Source organism: Strongyloides ratti (genome assembly GCF_001040885.1).
Source record: "Strongyloides ratti genome assembly S_ratti_ED321, chromosome : 1".
In the NCBI taxonomy this organism is placed as follows: Eukaryota; Metazoa; Nematoda; class Chromadorea; order Rhabditida; family Strongyloididae; genus Strongyloides; species Strongyloides ratti.
Window position 1 is genome coordinate 2903025 of NC_037307.1, and position 21615 is coordinate 2924639.

Below are 21615 nucleotides of genomic sequence, written 5' to 3' on the forward strand. Positions count from 1 at the left end.
ATGGAAGATACTAAAAAAGATGAAAGTTTTCAAAAATATAGTGATATTATTGGTAATTATATGAAAGAATTTTATTATGTAGAATTTTATGTTGTTAATGCTGTTCAGGTTTGTTTTTTTATATTATTTTATTTAAAACAATTTTTTTTTTCTTCATTTTTTAGACAGCTCAAGTTTATTGTATTTTGTATGGTTTTGAGATGTATGGAATTTGTAGAGAAAAAAATGGAGGAATAAAATATGCTATTAGAAATGGTCCTGTTATATTAGTTTTTAATAGTAAAGTTGGCCTTAAAGATAAAGAATGGGATAATCATATCATTAAACATGGTGATTCAATTAAGGACGTTGCATTTAAGGTTAACAATATTGATAAGATTATTGATTTATTGAAAAATGGTGTTAATAATAAAAATATAACTGGTGTTAATATTAAGGAAAGTATTTTTTATAATGATAAATGTATTGGATATAAAATAAATTATGACAATAGTGATATTGTTCATACATTATATGATCCATCTAAATATGATGGATTTTTTTTACCAGGTTTTATGTGTTTTGAACCAAATGTTTGTCAATATTTACCAAAAGCTATTGAATATTTATCTCTTGATCATGTTGTACAGAATCATCATGAAGGTACATTAGAAAAAGTTGCTGATTATTATAAAAAATCATTAGGATTAAATAGATTTTGGTCTATTGATGATAAAATATGTCATTCAGAGTATTCAGCAATGAATGCATGGTTAGTAGTGAATGTTAGTAATGAGATTCAAATGACAATAGCTGAACCAGTTACTGGAACAAGGAAAGGTAGAGGACAAATTCAGGAATTTCTTGATTTTCATGGTGGTCCAGGAATTCAACATTTAGCACTAAAGGTTGAAAATATTATTGAGACAGTAACTAATCTTAAAAAAAGAGGTGTTCAATTTTTATCAATTCCTAATGAATATTATGAAGATTTGAGAGAAAGATTAAAAGGGCATTATGTTAGGATTTATGAAGATTTAAATGACCTTCAAAAATTAAATATACTTGTTGATTTTGATGATAATGGATATTTGTTACAAATATTTACCAAACCAGTTCAGGATAGGCCTACACTTTTTTTAGAAATTATACAAAGAGAAAATTTTAATGGTTTTGGTGCAGGAAATTTTAAAAGCTTATTTAATGCTCTTGAAGCTGAGCAAAAAAAACGTGGTACATTATTTTGTTAATTTCATTTTATTTAATTACATTTTATAAAGTGTTTGTATAGATATTTGTAGTTAACTAATATTTTAAGAATTGAAGAATTTAACAAAACATCTTATCTATTATTAAACAAAGATTTAAAAAAATTTTTAATACTCGATAATATTGATAATTGATGGATAATTTTATATTTTTCACCTTCCTCTTCATACCACATAGAATCTGTGTAGGGAAATATACCCATAACTGTAACAAAATTACAATATACTTTAGCTGTTGAGATACAATTATTATCATTTGAACTGTTAGAATACTCTAAATTAGCTAGAAGACATTTACAAAAACTTAAATCACAAAAATGTCTTCCAACTTGATTATGATAACATTCATCATGATACTTACAACATTGATTTAAATTTTCTAAATATTAAAAAAAAAAATAATTATTTATTAGATAGTAATATTTAATTAATAATATATAATAATTACCTTTAGCTTTAGGACATCTATAACTAGCAGATACGGCAGATAATTGTTCATTTTCACCATTACCACAAACCCAATGCCCAGTATGTTCATATCGTTGTTGAAGTGTTGGAAAATTAGTTATTGTTAAGATAACTAAAATGCAAGCTGTTCCTAGAAGTGAGATAAATATGTAAAAACAGATACGTGCTATCATTTAATTTATGAGTAATATTTATATTACCTATTATCTATGTTAAAAAAAAAATTTTTTTTTTTTATATAAATAAATATAAGAAATTTGAAATTAATTGAATATGTAAAAAAAAAAACTGTTTATCATTTCTGTTCTTTTTTTTTACATTGAAATGAGTATTATAGTCAATATGTTTATACTTTATTTAAAAAAAAATTAATATAAAAGTTAATATAATAACAGGTAGATATTATTTTTTAAAGTTAAAGTAATTTTGTTTTAACATTAATGTTATACTTTTCTTAACAACTTGAATAAAGATTAATCTTGTAAGAATATGTAATAAATATATGTTTGTCACAGAAAATACTTTCTAAAAAGTGAGGTTATAAATATGTATATTATATAAAGATAATCGGTTTATAGTTAGTAAAGAGCCTATTAAAATAATTAGTGTATATGTTATAGAAAGAAACTTTATAACATTCACCTTGATCCACCTGTTCCATCAACTTATTTTTGTATAATATTTTCTTTTTTTTTTTTTTTTTATTACTAACTTTTAACAGTTGATGGTGAATGAAAATATTATATAAATGTGCCTTAATGAAAAGGTTATAATAATCTATATAAAAAAAAATATGATCAAAGTTTACTGTTTTATAATATAAATAGTATGATCTTTTATTAATTCAAATAGTATAAGTAGAAAAAAAAAAGAGTAGGAATATGTTTAAGAAACTATTAAAGATTTTATTTTATTGTAAATAAAATATATATATTTTTTTATTTGCCCTATATATGTGTTTTGTTACTATTCAACATATACTTGATTGGCATCTCTTCTCATATAACATTACTATACTTGCAATATTTCTTTTTTGTTAATATTTAACGTTCACCCCAATATATGTTTCTAACTTTTCTTTATCCTTCTCATCATACTCATTTTTAAATATGACATTTAAAACAATATCAATATTAATTTCCTACTTTTTACTATTAAAATAAAAAAAAAATTTTTTTTAGTATAGTTTAAGAGAAACTAATATATTAATAGTTAAGTTATCTTAATTGATGTACATTTAATCATAATAACTAATCTGTTTTTAGTTAAAAATATATTTTAATGTTTATTTCAATTCTTAAAATATTTTTACATTTTATTTAAAATAAACATATAATTCAAACAAGGTTTTATCAGTGTCAATAGATGTCCTTGAAATTAATTCCTTTGCTTGGATAAACTTTAATTAGAATCCTAAAGGTGTTGCATTTTTTTTAAATATACTATTCTACATATATATATATTTTTTTATAAATTATAAAAAAAAAGTATATTTTTCTTGATATTATAATCTTAAAATATTTAATGATAAGATTTTCATTTCTTACCGAACACGTCATTGAATTAAATACTATATATTATGCTACATGTATAATGGTGAAAATATTATATTGAAGGTAATAAAAATCAACACCCTTCATCAGCATATGTTGTATTAGTTTCCATCAATGTATTATACTCAAAGAAGAAACATGTATATTATATTTCTTTTTCCATTCCTTCCTCTAAATACAAAATCATGACTATGTCTTTTTCTAATAAATATAATATGTTAACATAATTTTTAAGAATCTTTCTCCAAGCTAATCATTTATAATTGTCAAAAATTTATTAAAAAAAATTTTTTATTTTCTTTACCAATTCATCTTTATCATAATTTTTTTTTTAAAATTCTTATATATAAAAGATACATTTATTAAATGATTCTTTTTATTTTGTAATTTTAAATAAATTGAAGAGGAAAAATTAATTTACACATATTGTATCTTTTTAGAAAAAAAAATTATAATATAACTATATATAATTTAAGATAACTGAAAAGAAACACATTTCTATTTGAGTTTTATATGTTACACTTTTATTCTTACTCAATACTCATTTTATTTTATTTTTTTTTTTGATAAAAATGTTTCAATTTCACATAATTATTCATTTGTTATATTTAAATATATATGTATAATTTTTTTAAATATATTTTATTATCTATATATTCATTTTTTAAATTAATAAAATATTTTATTATAATATTAAAAAGTTATCATTCAAGTGATAATTCTTTTTAATATTTTAATTTATTTTTTAAAATATAATATTAAAACAATATATTTATCAGTTTATATACAACATTCCTTATCATTTATTCCAGTACATTTAATTATCTTTTTTTTTTTATAATTTAATAAGTAATAATTAAATAATATCCATTAAATGTTTTTCCTATATTTATGATAAATCTTTTAATTAATAATATTGGATAAAATTGTTTATCATTCAAGGTAAAATGTTATTTTCAATAATTGTGTTATCAGTTCAAGTAATTTTGACATATTTAATAATTATTAATGTATACATATTTCTTTAATTATCTATAATATTAACCATCTAAACGATGGTATCATAAAATTTTATATATTATTAACTAATAAGTTTATTAAATACATTTGTACATGTATATATTTAGACTTATATTATTAAATTCAAAACATATTTCAAACTAAAAACATAACCAATGAGTGATTTAATGTTTATTAATTTTATTTTTAATTAATATTATAATAGTATTTACCTACTTTTATTTTTTTTTTTGTACCCATAAAAATAAATATTTTTGTAATTTTTTTTTTTTGATTGATTAATAAAAAAATTAATTGTTTTGAAAGTTTATTATTATTATTATTTTTAAGATTAGAAATAATGACTGCTGTGGTTGGGATGACCAATATTAATGATGGACCACCAAAAGGTACATTATTTAATAATTTAATATTAATAATAAAATTATTATAAAAAAAATTTTTTTTTTAGGATGGATACGTATCCAAATGGAACCAATAGATGTTCCTCTGGAGGCAGATGGAAGTATTTTATTTTCAATTATACAAAGTTCAATACCAGGAGCACACAGTCTTTATTACAAAGAAAATGGTGTACAAAAAGCATTGAAATATGATTCAACTAATGGTAGAGTTTGTAAACCATATCAAGGATGGGATTCAAATCCAATTTTTGTTAACATTGGTAAATATATATATATATATTTTTTTTTTATTTATTAATGTCTTTTTTTTTTAATTTTTTTTTCAGCTCATGGATGTCGTCCATATGGTAAAAAGGTTGATGCATATACTGTTGCAACAGAAAGGTTTGAGAAATCAGTTGAATTGGTACAAAAAATGCTTGGTAAGTTTTATTATTATAATTATTAATGAAATAATTTTAATTACGTAAAAGTTTTTTTTTTCTTTTGATAATTCAATGGTCTTTAATTTATAATTTTTATTTTTAACTTAATATTAATTTGTAAACACATTAGAATATTTTGAGTATCTACATATATGTATATATACATGCATAATTAATGTAACGTTCCATCAATTTGACATATAAATATTATAATTTTTGAGAAATTATCAAATTATTTTATTTAAAAAAAATTTAATTATTCTATGATGTTTTAATATTTTGTAGCTGGGTCATATGGAAAAAAAAGTAAAGGATTAGACAATTTACCTGTTGGAGTTTTATTAAGAGAAAAGGGATTACTTAAAAAAGGTATACCAAAAGAAGAAACTATTGAAAAAGATATTGTTATGAAGGATGAAAATATAAAAAAAGAAATAACAAAAGTTGAGGATGGACAGATGAAGAAACTTGAAAATGAAATAAATGAATTGAAGAAGAGTAATGTTACATTAGAGAAAGAACTTAAAGAATGTAAAGAATGGATGATGGAAGCTAAAAAGATAGTTACTGAATTACGTGAAAATACCTCACGTCCTGAAAAAGAATGTACTTCTGAAGTAGGTTGTCAAAGTCAGGTAAATACCCTTGAAAATATAGATTCATCAAAAGTATTAAATGAATCACATGAAACAAAAGCACTCCAATTTGAGAATGATACTTTAAAACAGGAATTGGCAATGGCTGAACAAAAAATTACTGAATTACAGGAAGAAATTTCTAAAAAAGATTTTACAATGAATGATAATCGTTACAAGTCATCACAAATTCATCCAACTAATTTGTATACCAATCAACCAAATTTACCACATAATCATCAACAATTTAATTCATGTTATCAACAAAATAGTCATCATTTCTATCAACCACCCATGAATTGTAGAGGATTCATAGGTAATTGTTGTAATGGATATCCAAGTTATTTAGATAATCCATTATACAAAGCACCATATGAAGAAGAGTTAAATTTGAAAAGAAAACAATTAGAATTAGCTGATAATAAAATACAAACATTGGAGGCAGAACTTGAATTTGAAAAAAAACGTATTGAAAAAAATGATGTAAATTTAAGACATGGATTTTTAATTAAAAAACAACCCTGTGGACTTAGAAATATAAATGATATATTAACAACGTAATTTTAATTTTTCTTATAAATAAAATTTTTTTTTTCTAGTGACTTTCTAGCAAAAAATGGTTATGAAATGAAAAGAACATGGTTTGAAATTGAGTTACCTTGGAAAGCTACAGATGTATTTATTGTTGTAAGTTATTATATATAAAATTAAATTAAAACATGTATTAAAAAAAAATGTATAGTTATGATCATTGAAGAATAACTAATTTTATAATAATATATAATTAAAATTTATATTATTACTCTAGTATAGAAACACTTATATATGTATATTTTAATCATATTAAACAAATCACTACTATATTTTATATATTTAAACTTCTTTTTTTTTAACATTTCTGATTATTAATATAAAGGTTATATTAATTATATATTTTGTAATAGTTATTTATAAAGATACAAATATTAAATAGTGTACATCAACATAGATAACTTTTTTTTTTATTGTAAAAATTAAATAATCCCGTAACAAAACATTTATTTAATTCTTTAAAACGATTATACAATTTAATGTAAATTTTTATTATAAAAAAAAGAATCATAAAATGTAATAATATATAATGTATATTTAGGGAAGTTTTACCAACTGGGAATGTGCTTTAAAATGTAATCCATTACGGAATAGTCATAACAAATATGGAATATGGTGTGATGTACCAAAAGGAACACATGAATTTAAATTTATTGCTGATGGAGCATGGATACATTCAACCTTTTATCAAGCATGTTCCAATGACTTCAAAACATTAAATAATTTTATTTCTGTTAATTAATATAACAGGAAAAAAAAAATAATATGATGGTAGAATATTTCCTCACATAACTGTTATTTTTATTTCATTTGAAATTAAAGTGCCTACAGGCTTCTGATGATATTATTATAATATTCTAGAAATAAGGTGAGATATTAATTTTTTTGGAAAAGAAAAATAATATTTTAGCTTTTCTTGTAAGGCTTAAAATAATATTTTTATTTTATAAAATTATAAGATCAAAATAAAAGTTGTTTTAAAATTAATTTGATATAATTTCTTCTTATATAAATAATATCCTTTTTTTTATAACAATCAAAAAAATTAAAAAAAAAAGTTAATGTCTTAATTATATTAAACAAAAAAAAATAAGACAATTATTTATTTATTTCAATGTTTATATATAAGATTAAAAATTAAGTTAAGAGAGTTAAAATTGAAAAAACAATATTTGTGGTTCTATTACAATAAAAATTTTGATGTTAAAATGTAACACATAAAAAATATTCAATTAATTTGTAACAAAGATCTTTTTTAATGATATTTCATCTAGAAATATATTCTAATAATCAAAGATTACTTCTTAATAATCATAAAATTTTCTTTAAAAATAATAATTCTTTGATTTTAAATATTTTACTATTATTCTTGATAACAAAGTTAATAAAAAAAATATTAAATATATTTGAAAGTTGAGATGACGTTATATAAATTTTCAATTTCTATTTTTCTTAGAAGACTCTTTTTAAGAAAAGTTATCTAACGATAAAGTATATTACTGCATTTTCAATACTAACACATTAATTTAAAATTTTTTAGTATTTTATATTTTATTTTAAAAAAGTTGGAAATGATGTCTTTTCATATTGAATGTTAATTGCACATAAAAAATTTTTCTCATTTTCATATCTTTTTTAATTTAAAAAAGATGTAATTGTTAATGAGACAAAAATTATCATTCATTGATAGTTTAATATTTTATAATTTACTAAAAAAAAAATAATCCCTTACAAAATGCATTTATATGAAATATATACAAACTATCTATTCAAATAAAAAAATTGTTTTTGTTATAAAAAAAAATATATTTTTTAATATTATAAATGCATAATTTACTTATGTATGCATGAAAATTAAAAAATATATATATAGAGAATAAAACCATATAACGAACATAAATATATATATATATATTTATATTTTTTTTTCCTGTTAACATTATATAACAGATTTTTTTAAAGTATTACATTTTTTAAGTTGAAATTTGTTTACAAATAATAAAATACATTTATGGACAATAACAAAATATAGCATATGTAATCTTCTGTTTACAACATTTTATATCAATTACACATAAATTTGTTTATGAAATCAAATAATTATTTAATGTTTGTTATCAAAAACTTGATAAATATCTAAATATCCCTTTATCATCCTCTTTATTCTTTGTAATTTTTTTTTCAATCACTCCAAATGCAAGAGTATATTTTCGTTTATTGAAAATTTATATTTAAATAAATACTTTTACATCCAAAGATTTAAAACAGTAAAATTTTTAATATGAAATATTAAAGAAATATATTGTGTATATTTAATGAAAAAAAAAAGAAAAGTTTTTTACTCATACACTATAACTCGAAATAAAATAATTACATTTCTCACTTTTCAAAGATCACCAAATATTGGGAAATAAAATATATTAAAAAAATACACGTTTTACGTATCAATGTTATATTAACTTTTGTTTTAAAAACACATTAATCTCAATATAAGTTGATTATGAAAGTAACTGTTACTCTTGAATTTTTATAAAAGAATCAGTTAATCTTTAACTTATTCAAATAATATATGGAGGTCAAAAAATGGTAACGAAAATTTTTGTTCCTCTCTCTCTCTTTCTTTTTCTTCTTTTTCTTCAACTATACTTTTCACTAGCAATTTTCTATATATTTTATTTAATATATTGAGAATATATTAAACATTTATCCTCAAATTTCAACATACAACATTTTTTTCTTCAGTAATATGGAATGTCTTTCTTTTAAATATTCAAGTTTAATTATACATTCCGAGGTACATAAATATACATTTCATCTTTATAAACAAAAAAAGGTGGAGTTTTTGAGGATCGAAGGTGCTTATTTTAAAGGAAGCCTTTTTCCATTACTACAAATGTGTATAAATATGAGGTAAATATTAACAAAATGTATATTCCATAATTTTATCACTCTCTCATGTTCTTACAAATATGCTGTAATTCATATTTATATTTATTTTTCTTTTCTTTTTATTTATACCAACAATGTGTATTATGTTTTATTCTAAAAATAAAAAAATTTTTATATATAATAAAATAGTATGCTATGACAACAGAAAACAGATATATCTAAAATAGTTTGTTAAGATTAATTTAAAATATTTTAAAAACTAACCATCTTTTAAGTTTGTTGTATTTATTCACTCATTGCCCTTCTATAAGATATCTTTTATCACAAAAAAAAAGAAAAAAAATAAAGAAAAAGAGTTTAAAGTTTAAGAAAAAATTTAGTCAGAAATGTGGTCTTTTATCAAATGAATATCAAATACTAAATAAAAAAATGATAGGCATTTCTTTTAAACAAACATTTTTAAATAACCATTTGTCCCATATAATTATAGTTTATTTTAAAAATTTTTATAATTATATTCTTTTAACTAATTATTTTTCAAATAGAGATAAAATATATATATATATATATATATATTTCAATTTTATTCCTTAACATTTCTATTCAATACTGAAAATCTTCCCCACTTAAAATAGTAAAAATAATACTATTCACTAAAACTGCCTATCAAACATTTTCCTATTTTCAGATGTAAAAGAAACATTTTTTAATTAAATGGGAACTTTTTATTATGATGCAATCTAGTCATTCTTTTATTTCATATCATACAACCTATCTCATTTTTGCAAAAATATAAAAATACCATTGTAATCATTAATTTTAACAAATTTCTTTGTACTTCCTTGTTACATATCTGATATTTGAAAATTTTATTTTTTTTAATTTTTTTTTATAAAATATTTCAATGACACTCTAGGTAATGGCATAATTGTTCTTTAATTAAAAAAAAATGTTTAATTATAATATTTCTTTTATAAACAAATACCAAAGTATTTTAAATTTTTAACAAAAGAAGATAAACTTTGTATGTGTAATCAAATTGTGTCTACGTGCAAATTTTTGAAATAATCCATAACTCTTTTTTTTTCTCCGATTGAAAGTTAGCCATTTGCCTTTTTTCTATCATTTTCCACTCCCCTATTAAAATGAGATAGAGAAGAGTGAGAGATCACTTTTTAAAATGTAATGTTTTTTGGTCCAACATTATTATTTATAATATTTAAAAATATATTTACTATTATATAAAATGAACGTGTAATAGAAAAAGGTGTATTGTTAATATGATGATACATGTAACATACATTATTACTTATCACTATTTTAATTTATTATTATATAATATTTTTTACTTTTAAAATTTATTTTTTTTTCTTTTTCTAGATAAAAAACTCCTTTTTATAATGGCTGATGCTGAGACTATTAAGAAGATTGAAGATGGCTATGCTAAACTTCAAGTATGTTAAAAAAAAAAAATTATTAATTTTAACAAAATTTTTTTAAATTTATAGGCCTCAAATGAGTGTCACTCACTTTTGAAAAAGTATTTGACAAAAGAAGTTATGGAAAAACTTAAGGCTAAGAAAACCAAGCTTGGAGCTACACTTCTTGATGTCATTCAATCTGGAGTTGCTAATCTTGATTCTGGAGTTGGTGTTTATGCACCAGATGCCGAAGCATATACTCTTTTCAAAGATCTCTTTGATCCACTCATTGAGGATTACCATAATGGATTTGGACCAAATCAAGTTCAACCAGCTACAGATCTTGGTGAAGGAAAATACAATACATTACCTGATCTTGATCCAGAAGGTAAATATATCATTTCTACACGTATTCGTTGCGGAAGATCATTCCAAGGATTCCCATTTAATCCATGTTTGACTGAAGAAAATTACAAAACAATGGAAGCTACAGTTAAAAAAGTTTTTGACAATTTGACTGATGAAGAGTTAAAAGGAACTTATTATCCACTTCTTGGAATGACAAAAGAAGTCCAAAATCAACTTATTGCTGATCATTTCCTTTTCAAAGAAGGAGATAGATTCCTTCAAGCTGCCAATGCCTGCCGCTACTGGCCAGTTGGAAGAGGTATCTTCCACAACAAAAACAAGACATTCCTTGTCTGGGTTAATGAAGAAGACCATCTTCGCATTATTTCTATGCAACCAGGTGGTAATGTAGGACAAGTTCTTGAAAGATTAAACAAGGGTGTTAAAACTATTCAATCTCAAGCTCCATTTTCAAGAGATGCCAGACTTGGATGGTTAACCTTCTGTCCATCTAATCTTGGAACAACTGTCAGAGCCTCTGTTCATGTTAAACTTCCAAAAACTTCTGCTCGCCCAGACTTCAAGGAAATTTGTGACAAATTGAAACTCCAAATTCGTGGCATTCATGGAGAACATTCTGAATCTGCTGGTGGAGTTTATGACATTTCAAACAAAGCAAGACTTGGATTAACTGAATTTGAGGCTGTTAAACAAATGTACGATGGCGTCAAGTACCTTATTGATTTGGAGAAGAAAGCTAATTAAATTGGGTTAAACTGTTTAAAGAAAGGAAAAAATTTTTCATAGTTAGTTCTTTTTTCTAATGTAGTAGTTTTGTATAAGATAATTAAGGATAAGTCTTGAAGTATCATTTTTCTTTTCTTTAATTATATAAATTTTTATATGTTTGAAGAAATAATTTTTACAATTGCTTGTAATAAAAAGTTTTATTATTAAGTTTTATCTTTTATTTATTTATTACAAAATAGTAAGCTTTTTAAAAAAATCAAAATTAATTGCACGAAGATTATTATAATATATACAATCTTCAGTAGATGGAAAAAAATCACAATAAAAATCTTGTACAAAATCACTTGACAATGGTGTAATAATCCATTCTAGGGGAAGTAAAAAAATAATTAATGAAGTTATCATTAAAATATTTTGTTTTCTTAATGAAAAACGTTTACTTGGATATAATATATAGGTACGTTGTAAGAAAGTAATTATTCCAGTTGTAATATTAGCCCATGGTGTTATAATAGGTGTAGATGGATTAATAAAAAATATAAAAATAAAAAGAAATAGGTAGTAAAGACGATTTTTAAAAATAGTATTACTTCCAGATAATATTTTAGGATATATATTTGATAAAGAAAATAATGCAAGAATAACATTAAAACATGTGTAATGTGGTATATTTGGTTGAATAAAAAGATTGGTTAAACCAGCAATTTTAGCATAGAATATGTATAATGGTAAGACTACTTCAACAGAATGTTGTCTTTCAAGAATTAAAATACCATGAAGAATCATAAATAGTACTACTAATAATGATAAAAAAGATTCAACAGAAATTAGAGAAATAACGATTCTAGTAAATAAAGATAAATAACTTTCTAAAAATAGTAAAATTTTCGAATTTACCATCCAAATAACACTCCAATCATTTCCTAAAAATACTAAATCTTGTATTCCATCTACTTGAGAACATAAATGTGCTTCAATATGATAATAACCACCAATCCAATTACATTTATTTTCATTCATTAATTCACATCTTCCATGAATACCAAAAGTACAAGGTTTATATGGAATATTCATTACAATTTCATCAAATCTTCTATTGGATTCAGATAGATAATCACAAGTAATATCAATTGGATAATTAATAACATTTTTTGGTAAACTATAATCATCTTTATCATTTTGATGGCAATGTAATGGATCAATTCCACACAAATTTCCATCAAATAAATATCTATTTTTAATTAGATGTTTACTATCTCTTCCTAGGCATTTAACACCAACAATTGTCTGATAAGAAACATTATATTTTAAATCATCACAACATTGACTTCCTTTTTCTCTATTATTTGTATAATTAAAAACTTCAGTAACATATTTTGTCTTGTTAATTAATGGATAATATAGTGCAAATGTTTGTACCATATCTATTGTTGTTATTGATAAATACCAAGATGGTAGAATTTTTAAATGATTTAATTGAACTTCTTCATATGGATCTTGATTATTACTATCATTATAAGTAGACTCTATTGGCATTAAAATTGGCCTAAATTGTGAAGTAAAACATTTTAATGTAAATAATAATGATATCATTAAAATTAATGTCCATGTTATAGGTGTTTTTCTTTTAGATTCTTTTTTTATGACATCCCAATTTATTAAAAATTGAAAAAGTTTCAACAAAAAACTTTTTTTACTAATTCGATGTAAATTTCTTTGACCTTGAAATCTTGGTTCATGATTATATCTAATAGATTTATTTGCTTGAGGTAATATTAAAATATGTTTAGTAAATTGATATCCTCTATTGTCATCAGTTCTATTAAGCATATACTCTAATGAAGACACATCAGGTGAATGAAAATTAGAATTTCCTCTTATACTACTTCTATTATATAAAATTTTTTCATTTCTTTGAGAAGATTGAGGAGGTGTAATTTTTTTAGCAATTAAAAAGTCATGACCATTTCTTGGTGAAGCAGTAATAAAATGGACAATACTTTTATTATTTTGACTAAAATTTGACACTGAATCTGTTGACTAAAAAAATTAATTTTTATATATATATACTAAAAACTTACATTATTTGTTGAGTACATATCAAAAAAATTGGGCCATTAAAAAGTAATCTTATTTGTTTAAAGTTATTTTGAAAAGATAGTTCATTACTTTTTTTTTGTATAACGTTTACAATTTAGAAAAAACATCTCAATTTATTTGTTTTTAATGACTGAAAATATATTTGCAGATTTTTTTTTTCAAAATTATTATATTAATTAAAAAAAAAATTTAGCATAAATAATATTCAAAAATAAATATCTTAATATAATTTTTTTGTTTATAATTATTTGAAATTATGAAATTTATTAGAAATATATATTTTATTAATTCCATCAAATGTCTAATAAAGAATGCTCCATAAATAAACCACTCAATTTGGTTAACAATAATTTATTTCAAGAAGTTTCTTCAAATGTTTTAGACAAAAAAGTTAAAAATTTACCCAATACTGTTGCTAAAGATGAAAAAACAATATTTTTAGAAGGAGGAAATTACGTTGCATTTATGCCAAAGAAAAGGAAAAAAAACATTAATGATAGTATTGAGGTGAAGACTGATGGAAATATGGAAAATGTTAATAGTTCTGACAAGTTAACAAATTGCCCAAAAACTCCAAGTAATGAAAATTCTTCTAAAAAAAAGGTATCACGTCACAACAAAAAATATACTCCACGTTCTAAAAATACAAAAAGGAGGAGGAAATCTCATCGTACAAAGTATAAAGGAAATTGCAATTCTGTTACTTTAGAATACGAAATAGAAGCTCAACCATATTATCATGGTTTGAGGCCAGTTGAAGATTTTGAGTATGTTTACACAAATTATTTAAAATTAAAAATTTTTATATTTTTAGACATTTTTTTACAAATGCTGGAGATTTTTTGATTCACCTTTCTCCAATTGAACAAGAGTTGAAATATTGTTTAGTTGTTATGAATTTTGAAAAGAAACTAGAATTTTACATAATTGATAATGACAATGGTCGGTATTATTTAACTTTACTTAAAAAATATTGCAAAAATTTTTCATATTTTAGAAATATTCCACTTTTGGTAGAACATTACAAGAAGTTTTACATTAGAGATAAATTGTTTTTGAAGTGTAAATTAAAAAGACCTTCTAATTATATTGATCATGCATTATTTTCATATGACATTAAAAATGATATTATTGGACAGGGAAATTTTGCAACTGTATATAAAGGAATTTTATGTGATAATGAAGTTAGAGAAATTAATGTTGCAATTAAAGTCTTTTCACCTTGGAATGAAAATGATACCTATGAAACAAAAACAGATAGATTGTTGCAAATTTTAAATGAAACTAGAATTATGAAACATCTTAATAACGAAAACGTTGTTAGATTGTATGGAGTTGCTATTGACAAACTTCCTATTTGTATAATAATGGATTTATGTTCAGGGGGATCATTAGAAAACCATCTTAAAATTGAAAAAGATAAAATTTGTATTGCAGAACGATTATTTTATTGTTATGATATATTAAGTGGAGCATGTTATTTATCATCTAACAATGTTATTCATAGAGATTTAGCTGCAAGAAATATTTTAATATCAGATGATGGATATTTAAAAATTGCTGATTTTGGGCAAGCCATTCAGTTGAATGAGCAAAATTCTCAATATCCAAAAATCAAAAATAAAGTTATATCATTGTGGTCACCTCCTGAATGTTTATCAAATGACTCAATAGCTTGGAGTGAAAAAAGTGATGTCTGGAGTTTTGGTATACTTGCTATAGAAATCTTTAATGATGGTCAACCCCCATTTAAAAAAGAAGATGCTGTAAATGTAGTTTCACAACTTAAAAAAGGCATATACTTTGAAATACCAAAAACTTGTCATGAAGATTGGAGTCTTGTTCTAAGAGAGGGTGTTTTTATTAAAGAACAGCGAAACCGGTTTGATTTTAAACAATTAAAAGAGCTTTTAAAAGCTTTATTAACATATAATGTAAATTTATCAATTCCAAAGTCAGATAGTATAATTCTTAATCATCGTGGTGTAAAAAGAAATGAATTTAAAGTTTCTGTGAAAAAAAAACGTTAAATTTACAATGTAAAAATTAATAATTTATTTAGATTAGCTTTTTGGAAATAAATACATTCATACAATATAATGATACTAAACATATTATAATTAAAACCTTTTGTTAACAATATTTTAAACTAAAATAAACATTATATATGCAATAAACATTTAAAAAATTTCTGTTTTTTAATTTTAAAATAATCATTGGCACTTTTAATATGTTCTTATAATATTTGACATACTTTTTAATAAGTAAAACATTTTATTTCAACTAACTAAAATATATTAATTAATATAAAACTTACTATTAATACTTTTCTCTAAGAAATAGTAAAAGTATTTTAATTACTTTACAATATATATTGAAAATAAGATGCCGAATTATTGTCTTGATAATTTATTATACATCTATAAATAATTGATACTTCAAAAGAAACTATTTCAACTTTGTATAACTCAAAAATAAATAAAAATAACTTTAGTTTAATAGTAAATTATTTCAAAAAAGAAAAATTTCTAATAAAAAAAAGAATTTAGAAATAACCGTATTGGAGAATAGCCAAAAAATTTCCCATACCGGGAATCGGACCCGGGCCGCGTGGGTGAAAACCACGAATCCTAACCACTAGACCATATGGGAGGTGCTTAGTAGTATCTTCATCTTCTCTATGACACTTCTGATAACAAACTCAGCCTATTTATAATATATTTTCAATACATTCATTACCTTAACGTGGTTTCACTAAGAAACATATTTTTTTTAATCTCCAAAAAATACTTTTAAATTCAAATCACTTTCCAAACATTAAGAATATCCTTGTGATCACTAATTAATCTAATAAAAATCATAGTTGCACAAAAACCAAAGACAACTTTATTCTTTTAAAAAACTGTTTTTGATTGAAAATTTTAACTAAAAATTAACATATTATAAATAGATAAAAATTTATTAATATATTTTTACCTAAAAAAAAAGTACTGTCAAAACTAAAAATAGGAATATATCAAATCACAATATAAAAATTTAGTATGAATATAAAATAACAGAAAAAGAGAATGAATACACAAATCTCCATTAATTTTTATACAGACTATTTTTACTATCATTGTTGTACCATCACCTTTTTGTTTTTCATTTCAAAAAAAAAAACACAATTTATTGGTGAGATAAAGTATTGTCAATTCTTTAAGAAACTAACGAAATAAAATGCAAAAATAAATATACTATTTTTGTACTAATATGAAATTTGACCTACAAACAAAAAGAACTCATGATGTCTTTTTTTTATTATCAGACTATTAACGTAATTCAAATTTTAAAATACAATTGTTCTTTTGGTGGTCCCACAAATTTGTTAAACAATCATAAGTTCCCATAGTTTCTTTTCCGATGACAAACTATTAATAGAACGAATTAACTTTGTATTACATTTAATTTTTATTTGTAATATGTTGTAACAACAAGTTTCATAGTTTCTTTTCTGATGACAAACTATTGATAAAACGAATTAATTTTGTATTACATTTATTTATATTTATAATATATATGTTATAACAGTACATTATCAATTCTTTTTAGTTTTATACCAAATTTTGGAACACCGCCTGAATTTTTATAACTAAAAAGATTATTGTTTTCATGAAAATTTTATATAACAATTAATTTAAATATGTTTGAAAAAATAAAAAAACTTTGGTCATCAAATAGTAATATTAATGGATGCCGTAGATCAAGTACAAAAATTTCTAGAACAAAGTCTGTAAGAAATAGTTCGAATTTAAGTTTCCGAGAAACGAGACTATTACCTGGTGCGTTTATTTTTAATTTTTTTTTTTTGAAATATATATAGTATAGGTTCTGATGGAGTCGAGTATAGGAATGAATTAACCACTAATGAATCTCATGATACATTTGTTAGTCAAAAAAATCTGGTTGATGTTTCTAATTACCAAAGTGTTCATAATACACCAACTAAAGAATTTCCAACAGTTGGACAAATACCGAACGCAGATAATGTCAGATATGCTTTATTAAATCAGGATAAAGTATTAGGGGTTGGATATACTAATAATCTCAGATATGTTGGATCAATGAGAAGAAATAATCCATATATCGGAAGTGCAGATCAGTTAACGGGTAAGTGCTATTTTTTTTAATATAAAAAAATTTAAAAAAATATTTAGGTTTGGTAGATGATGAATGTGTTAAAAATTGTAAGGAAATGGAGAGACTTTCTTTGGATGGACCATCAAATATTAACTATCGTCCATCTATTCCTCATAAAACAGCAAAAACTCGAAGTTTTGGTCAACTTTCAAATTATCCTAAACAATCAAAAAATGCCATTGAACATGAAATAGATCAACTTTATGATAATAAATCAGGAATATATACAGAAGTAGTAGTTAAACGAAATGAACCATTTTTATCAACATCTGAGTAAGTATTAATTTTTAAAAAAAAATGTTAATTTTTTCTAGATTTACATCAAACATGTCAAGCCCTCTCTGCCGAGAAAAATATAATAAATATAGTGAACGTTCACATTATAATGAAATAGAAAGTAAATTTGCAAGAAGTTCTAACTGTATTGACTCATATTCCCCACAACGAAGTGGAAGAATTAGTGTGGGATCATCATACATTCCATCACATTATGCATCAACACCAATAAGAAGTACATCAAATATGCCCAGAAATAATTATAACAGTCCAAAATATTTACATGAAGATGTATTTATTGATAGAAATCCCAGGAGAACACTTTCAACAGCTCGTAGTTGTCAAAGAATAGATGAACTTGAAGAATCATTACGGGATATTCAACGTAAAATAAGTACCTCAACATCTATACAGATGCAATCTAATATTCAGTCAGAGACTCAGCAAACGTTAATCTCAATCTTAATGGATAAAAAAAATGAAGCTGATCGTTTAAAGGAAAAAGTAAAGAAATTAGAAAATAAACTACAGAAACAACAATGTGAATTTGCTGAGGAGACAGATAAAATGCAGCTTGAGACGGAAAATATTAGACACAAATTAAAATTAATAACAGAAAAGTTTAATAGATTGGAAAAGGAGTATCGTTTTTATAAAGATGCTACACTTACCAATGAAAATAAGGAACAAGAAAATATTGAAGATATAAATGAAATTAAAAAAAATTATGAAAAAGAAATAAATTCTTTAAAAGAGAAATTATCCAGTATTTCTACATTAGAAGATAGAAAATTAAATTCTAATGATGATAGAGAAATATATTTAGAGAATCAAAATACAGAATTGACAGCTAAACTCATTGAAAAGGAGGAAGAAATATTGAAGTTAAAAGAAGAGTTAAATGTATATCGTTTATTAAAATCACCAATTGATGATGATGAGTATGATGATAGAAGTTTTTTGGCATTAAATGATTGCGATGATAATCATGTTACATCATCAAAAAGTAATAGTAATATTATTATGTCTAAAGATGATAAGTCTTCTTCTCAACAAACATTTTTATCAAAAAGTAATCTTCCCTCAATATATTCACCTTCTAGTAGTTCTGGTTTTGGTGGATCACAATCACATGCTCTTCTTAATTCTCCCATAATTGGAAAAGGTCATTACAAAGGAACGGTAAATTCTATGGGTGGTTCAACGTGTAATAATTTATCTAGTTTTTCATACAGTAATACAACTACTTCAATAACAATTCGACCAAGGGTTCATAGAATTATTAGAGATAATAATGAAATTGGAAAACGTTTACGTTTAATATCAAAATGTTTCTTAGAAATATCTGCAAACATTATTGACGGGAAAGATCCAGAATTTCATAGATTGGCTTCACGTTTCACTGATTCATCAGATTCAGATGATGATTTAGATAACGTTGAAAGTAACATCTCTTATAATAGTCTTAGATTTGAAGATATAATACGTAAGCATCAAGTAAATATCCATAAAGCTGAAGAATTTCTGTCAGAGGTTTCAAGCAATGTTCTTCTTTACACAACCAGAGAATCAGATGGAAATAGAAATACCTGTAAAATTCAATAAACGTATAGTTTTTTTAATCATAGAAATGTATATAAATGTAAAATTTTATTTTTTTTATATTCGCGAAAAGGAGAAATTTACTGTTAATATAATTGATTGTTAATATTTAAAGTATAGAAAATAGCCTTTAAGATTTGTAAATAACATATACTTTAATTGAATAAAAACTTGCACGCGAAAGAATTGTGATTTTTTTTACAAAAGTAAAATATTGCTAATTTATGAGAGGGATTATCAATGTTAAATAAATAAAAAAAAGTTTTATTGAATAATTATTTAGATTATAAAGTATATTATTTTTTTTAATGTTCATGAATGCTAATTAATATATATTGATACTATGTCTATATGTTGACCTAATTTTCTACACTTTCAGAATCGGTTTCTTTTTTTGTATCACTATCTGATACCATGTTTCTTTTAATTTCATGTAAACAATGAATCCCTCTTTTGAAAACAGCTTTTTTTTCCTCATTATAAATGTTATTACTTTTATTCTGTACAAAAAATATAATACAACTAATACCAATTCCTATAATTAATGTTATTGGTATCAGTGACATGGCATTACTTGCAATCCATGATATATATTCATTTGAATCATTAATACCTGTCAAATCTTTTAAAGTACCTTCTGATGATTTTTCACTAATAATTTCTATATTATGTTTATAATTAGAAATTGTAAAAATAATTAAAAATTTTAAAAAAGATATTGTACTATTTTCATTTAACCACTCTTCATTTTCATCTCTCATAATATGGATAACTTCATATATTTGAGTAAATTGTGATGTTATACCAATAGAAACATAATTTTCTTCAAAATCTTTTACCAATATTCCATTATTGTATTTCTCATTCTGATTATGATCGTAATCTGTAAAATTTATAGAATTATCCTTTTTTTGACATGAAAATAAAAAACAATTTTCTAAATCATATTTATCTGATGATTTCCGAAAGAATGAAGTATTTTTAAAAAAGGAATGTACACTATTTATAATAGATTTTTTAAAATTTAAAAAATAATCATTTTTTATAGGAAAAGGTCTTCCATGTTTTATTGGGTTAAGCATAACAAAAGTTCCTATACCAACAAAATTTTTACATTCTTTTGGTTCACCAAAAATTATAAAATATATTTCATTTCTAGCACTTTTACCAACAATTTTTTTTATAAATTCACAATCATTAATATTAGTAATATATTTATTTGTTTCTTGTTTGATTTCTGAAATTACTAATTTTTTTGTTGTAATCAGATTTCTTAAGTAACATTTTATTTGATAATAATATTTACGTGATTGAATATATTCATCAACAAAAAAGTATATTTTTAAATAATTAACAGATATATCAATTGAAATCTATAAAAAAAAAGTATAATAGAATGTTTTTGTTAACCTTACTGGATCATATTCTAAACAATTTTCTATGAATCCATTGTATTTTACTTTATTAAAATCAGTCAAGTTATGTAAATTTCCTAGCTGATCAGATAAACTTAGGCCTTCAAAAAGTTTATCAAATTCATCATCAGATGTATCATTTTCTCCATTTACAAATATTTTACCAATTAGTAACAATAAAACAATTTTTTGGTCAATCATTTGTAAGTAAAAAGTAATAATTTGATACCATTAATTAATCCATATATATATATAAATAAAATGTTTAAATTTTAAATGAATATTTAAATTT

At 22.7% G+C, this 21615-nt stretch overlaps 9 protein-coding genes across 9 annotated transcripts; 5 read left to right on the plus strand and 4 right to left on the minus strand.

Moving 5' to 3' along the window:
* On the plus strand, window positions 1-1229 carry SRAE_1000091700 (4-hydroxyphenylpyruvate dioxygenase; the record flags this gene model as incomplete). Its single annotated transcript, XM_024647809.1, has 2 exons — window positions 1-108; window positions 165-1229. The coding sequence occupies 2 exons, from the start codon at window positions 1-3 to the stop codon at window positions 1227-1229; spliced, it is 1173 nt and encodes a 390-aa protein (XP_024501849.1).
* A 92-nt stretch (window positions 1230-1321) lies between these two features.
* SRAE_1000091800 (Phospholipase A2 domain-containing protein) lies at window positions 1322-1888 on the minus strand (the record flags this gene model as incomplete). Its single annotated transcript, XM_024647810.1, has 2 exons — window positions 1322-1626; window positions 1696-1888. The coding sequence occupies 2 exons, from the start codon at window positions 1886-1888 to the stop codon at window positions 1322-1324; spliced, it is 498 nt and encodes a 165-aa protein (XP_024501850.1).
* A 2740-nt stretch (window positions 1889-4628) lies between these two features.
* SRAE_1000091900 (Immunoglobulin E-set domain-containing protein) lies at window positions 4629-7085 on the plus strand (the record flags this gene model as incomplete). The annotated part of the gene is made up of 6 exons (XM_024647811.1): window positions 4629-4677; window positions 4740-4952; window positions 5019-5114; window positions 5403-6309; window positions 6352-6439; window positions 6885-7085. The coding sequence occupies 6 exons, from the start codon at window positions 4629-4631 to the stop codon at window positions 7083-7085; spliced, it is 1554 nt and encodes a 517-aa protein (XP_024501851.1).
* Window positions 7086-10632: 3547 nt separating this feature from the next.
* Window positions 10633-11766, plus strand: SRAE_1000092000 (Glutamine synthetase/guanido kinase, catalytic domain and ATP:guanido phosphotransferase, N-terminal domain and ATP:guanido phosphotransferase, catalytic domain-containing protein; the record flags this gene model as incomplete). Its single annotated transcript, XM_024647812.1, has 2 exons — window positions 10633-10686; window positions 10741-11766. 2 exons carry the CDS (start codon window positions 10633-10635, stop codon window positions 11764-11766), a joined length of 1080 nt encoding a protein of 359 aa, XP_024501852.1.
* A 213-nt stretch (window positions 11767-11979) lies between these two features.
* SRAE_1000092100 (Hypothetical protein) lies at window positions 11980-12537 on the minus strand (the record flags this gene model as incomplete). The annotated part of the gene is made up of 1 exon (XM_024647813.1): window positions 11980-12537. The coding sequence occupies one exon, from the start codon at window positions 12535-12537 to the stop codon at window positions 11980-11982; it is 558 nt and encodes a 185-aa protein (XP_024501853.1).
* A 31-nt stretch (window positions 12538-12568) lies between these two features.
* Window positions 12569-13850, minus strand: SRAE_1000092200 (Hypothetical protein; the record flags this gene model as incomplete). Its single annotated transcript, XM_024647814.1, has 3 exons — window positions 12569-12595; window positions 12649-13791; window positions 13833-13850. 3 exons carry the CDS (start codon window positions 13848-13850, stop codon window positions 12569-12571), a joined length of 1188 nt encoding a protein of 395 aa, XP_024501854.1.
* A 298-nt stretch (window positions 13851-14148) lies between these two features.
* SRAE_1000092300 (Tyrosine-protein kinase Fps85D) lies at window positions 14149-15881 on the plus strand (the record flags this gene model as incomplete). Its single annotated transcript, XM_024647815.1, has 4 exons — window positions 14149-14618; window positions 14666-14793; window positions 14849-14864; window positions 15320-15881. The coding sequence occupies 4 exons, from the start codon at window positions 14149-14151 to the stop codon at window positions 15879-15881; spliced, it is 1176 nt and encodes a 391-aa protein (XP_024501855.1).
* A 1652-nt stretch (window positions 15882-17533) lies between these two features.
* On the plus strand, window positions 17534-19911 carry SRAE_1000092400 (Hypothetical protein; the record flags this gene model as incomplete). The annotated part of the gene is made up of 4 exons (XM_024647816.1): window positions 17534-17672; window positions 17719-18000; window positions 18048-18303; window positions 18345-19911. 4 exons carry the CDS (start codon window positions 17534-17536, stop codon window positions 19909-19911), a joined length of 2244 nt encoding a protein of 747 aa, XP_024501856.1.
* A 356-nt stretch (window positions 19912-20267) lies between these two features.
* SRAE_1000092500 (Hypothetical protein) lies at window positions 20268-21524 on the minus strand (the record flags this gene model as incomplete). Its single annotated transcript, XM_024647817.1, has 2 exons — window positions 20268-21281; window positions 21324-21524. The coding sequence occupies 2 exons, from the start codon at window positions 21522-21524 to the stop codon at window positions 20268-20270; spliced, it is 1215 nt and encodes a 404-aa protein (XP_024501857.1).
* Window positions 21525-21615: the final 91 nt, after the last annotated feature.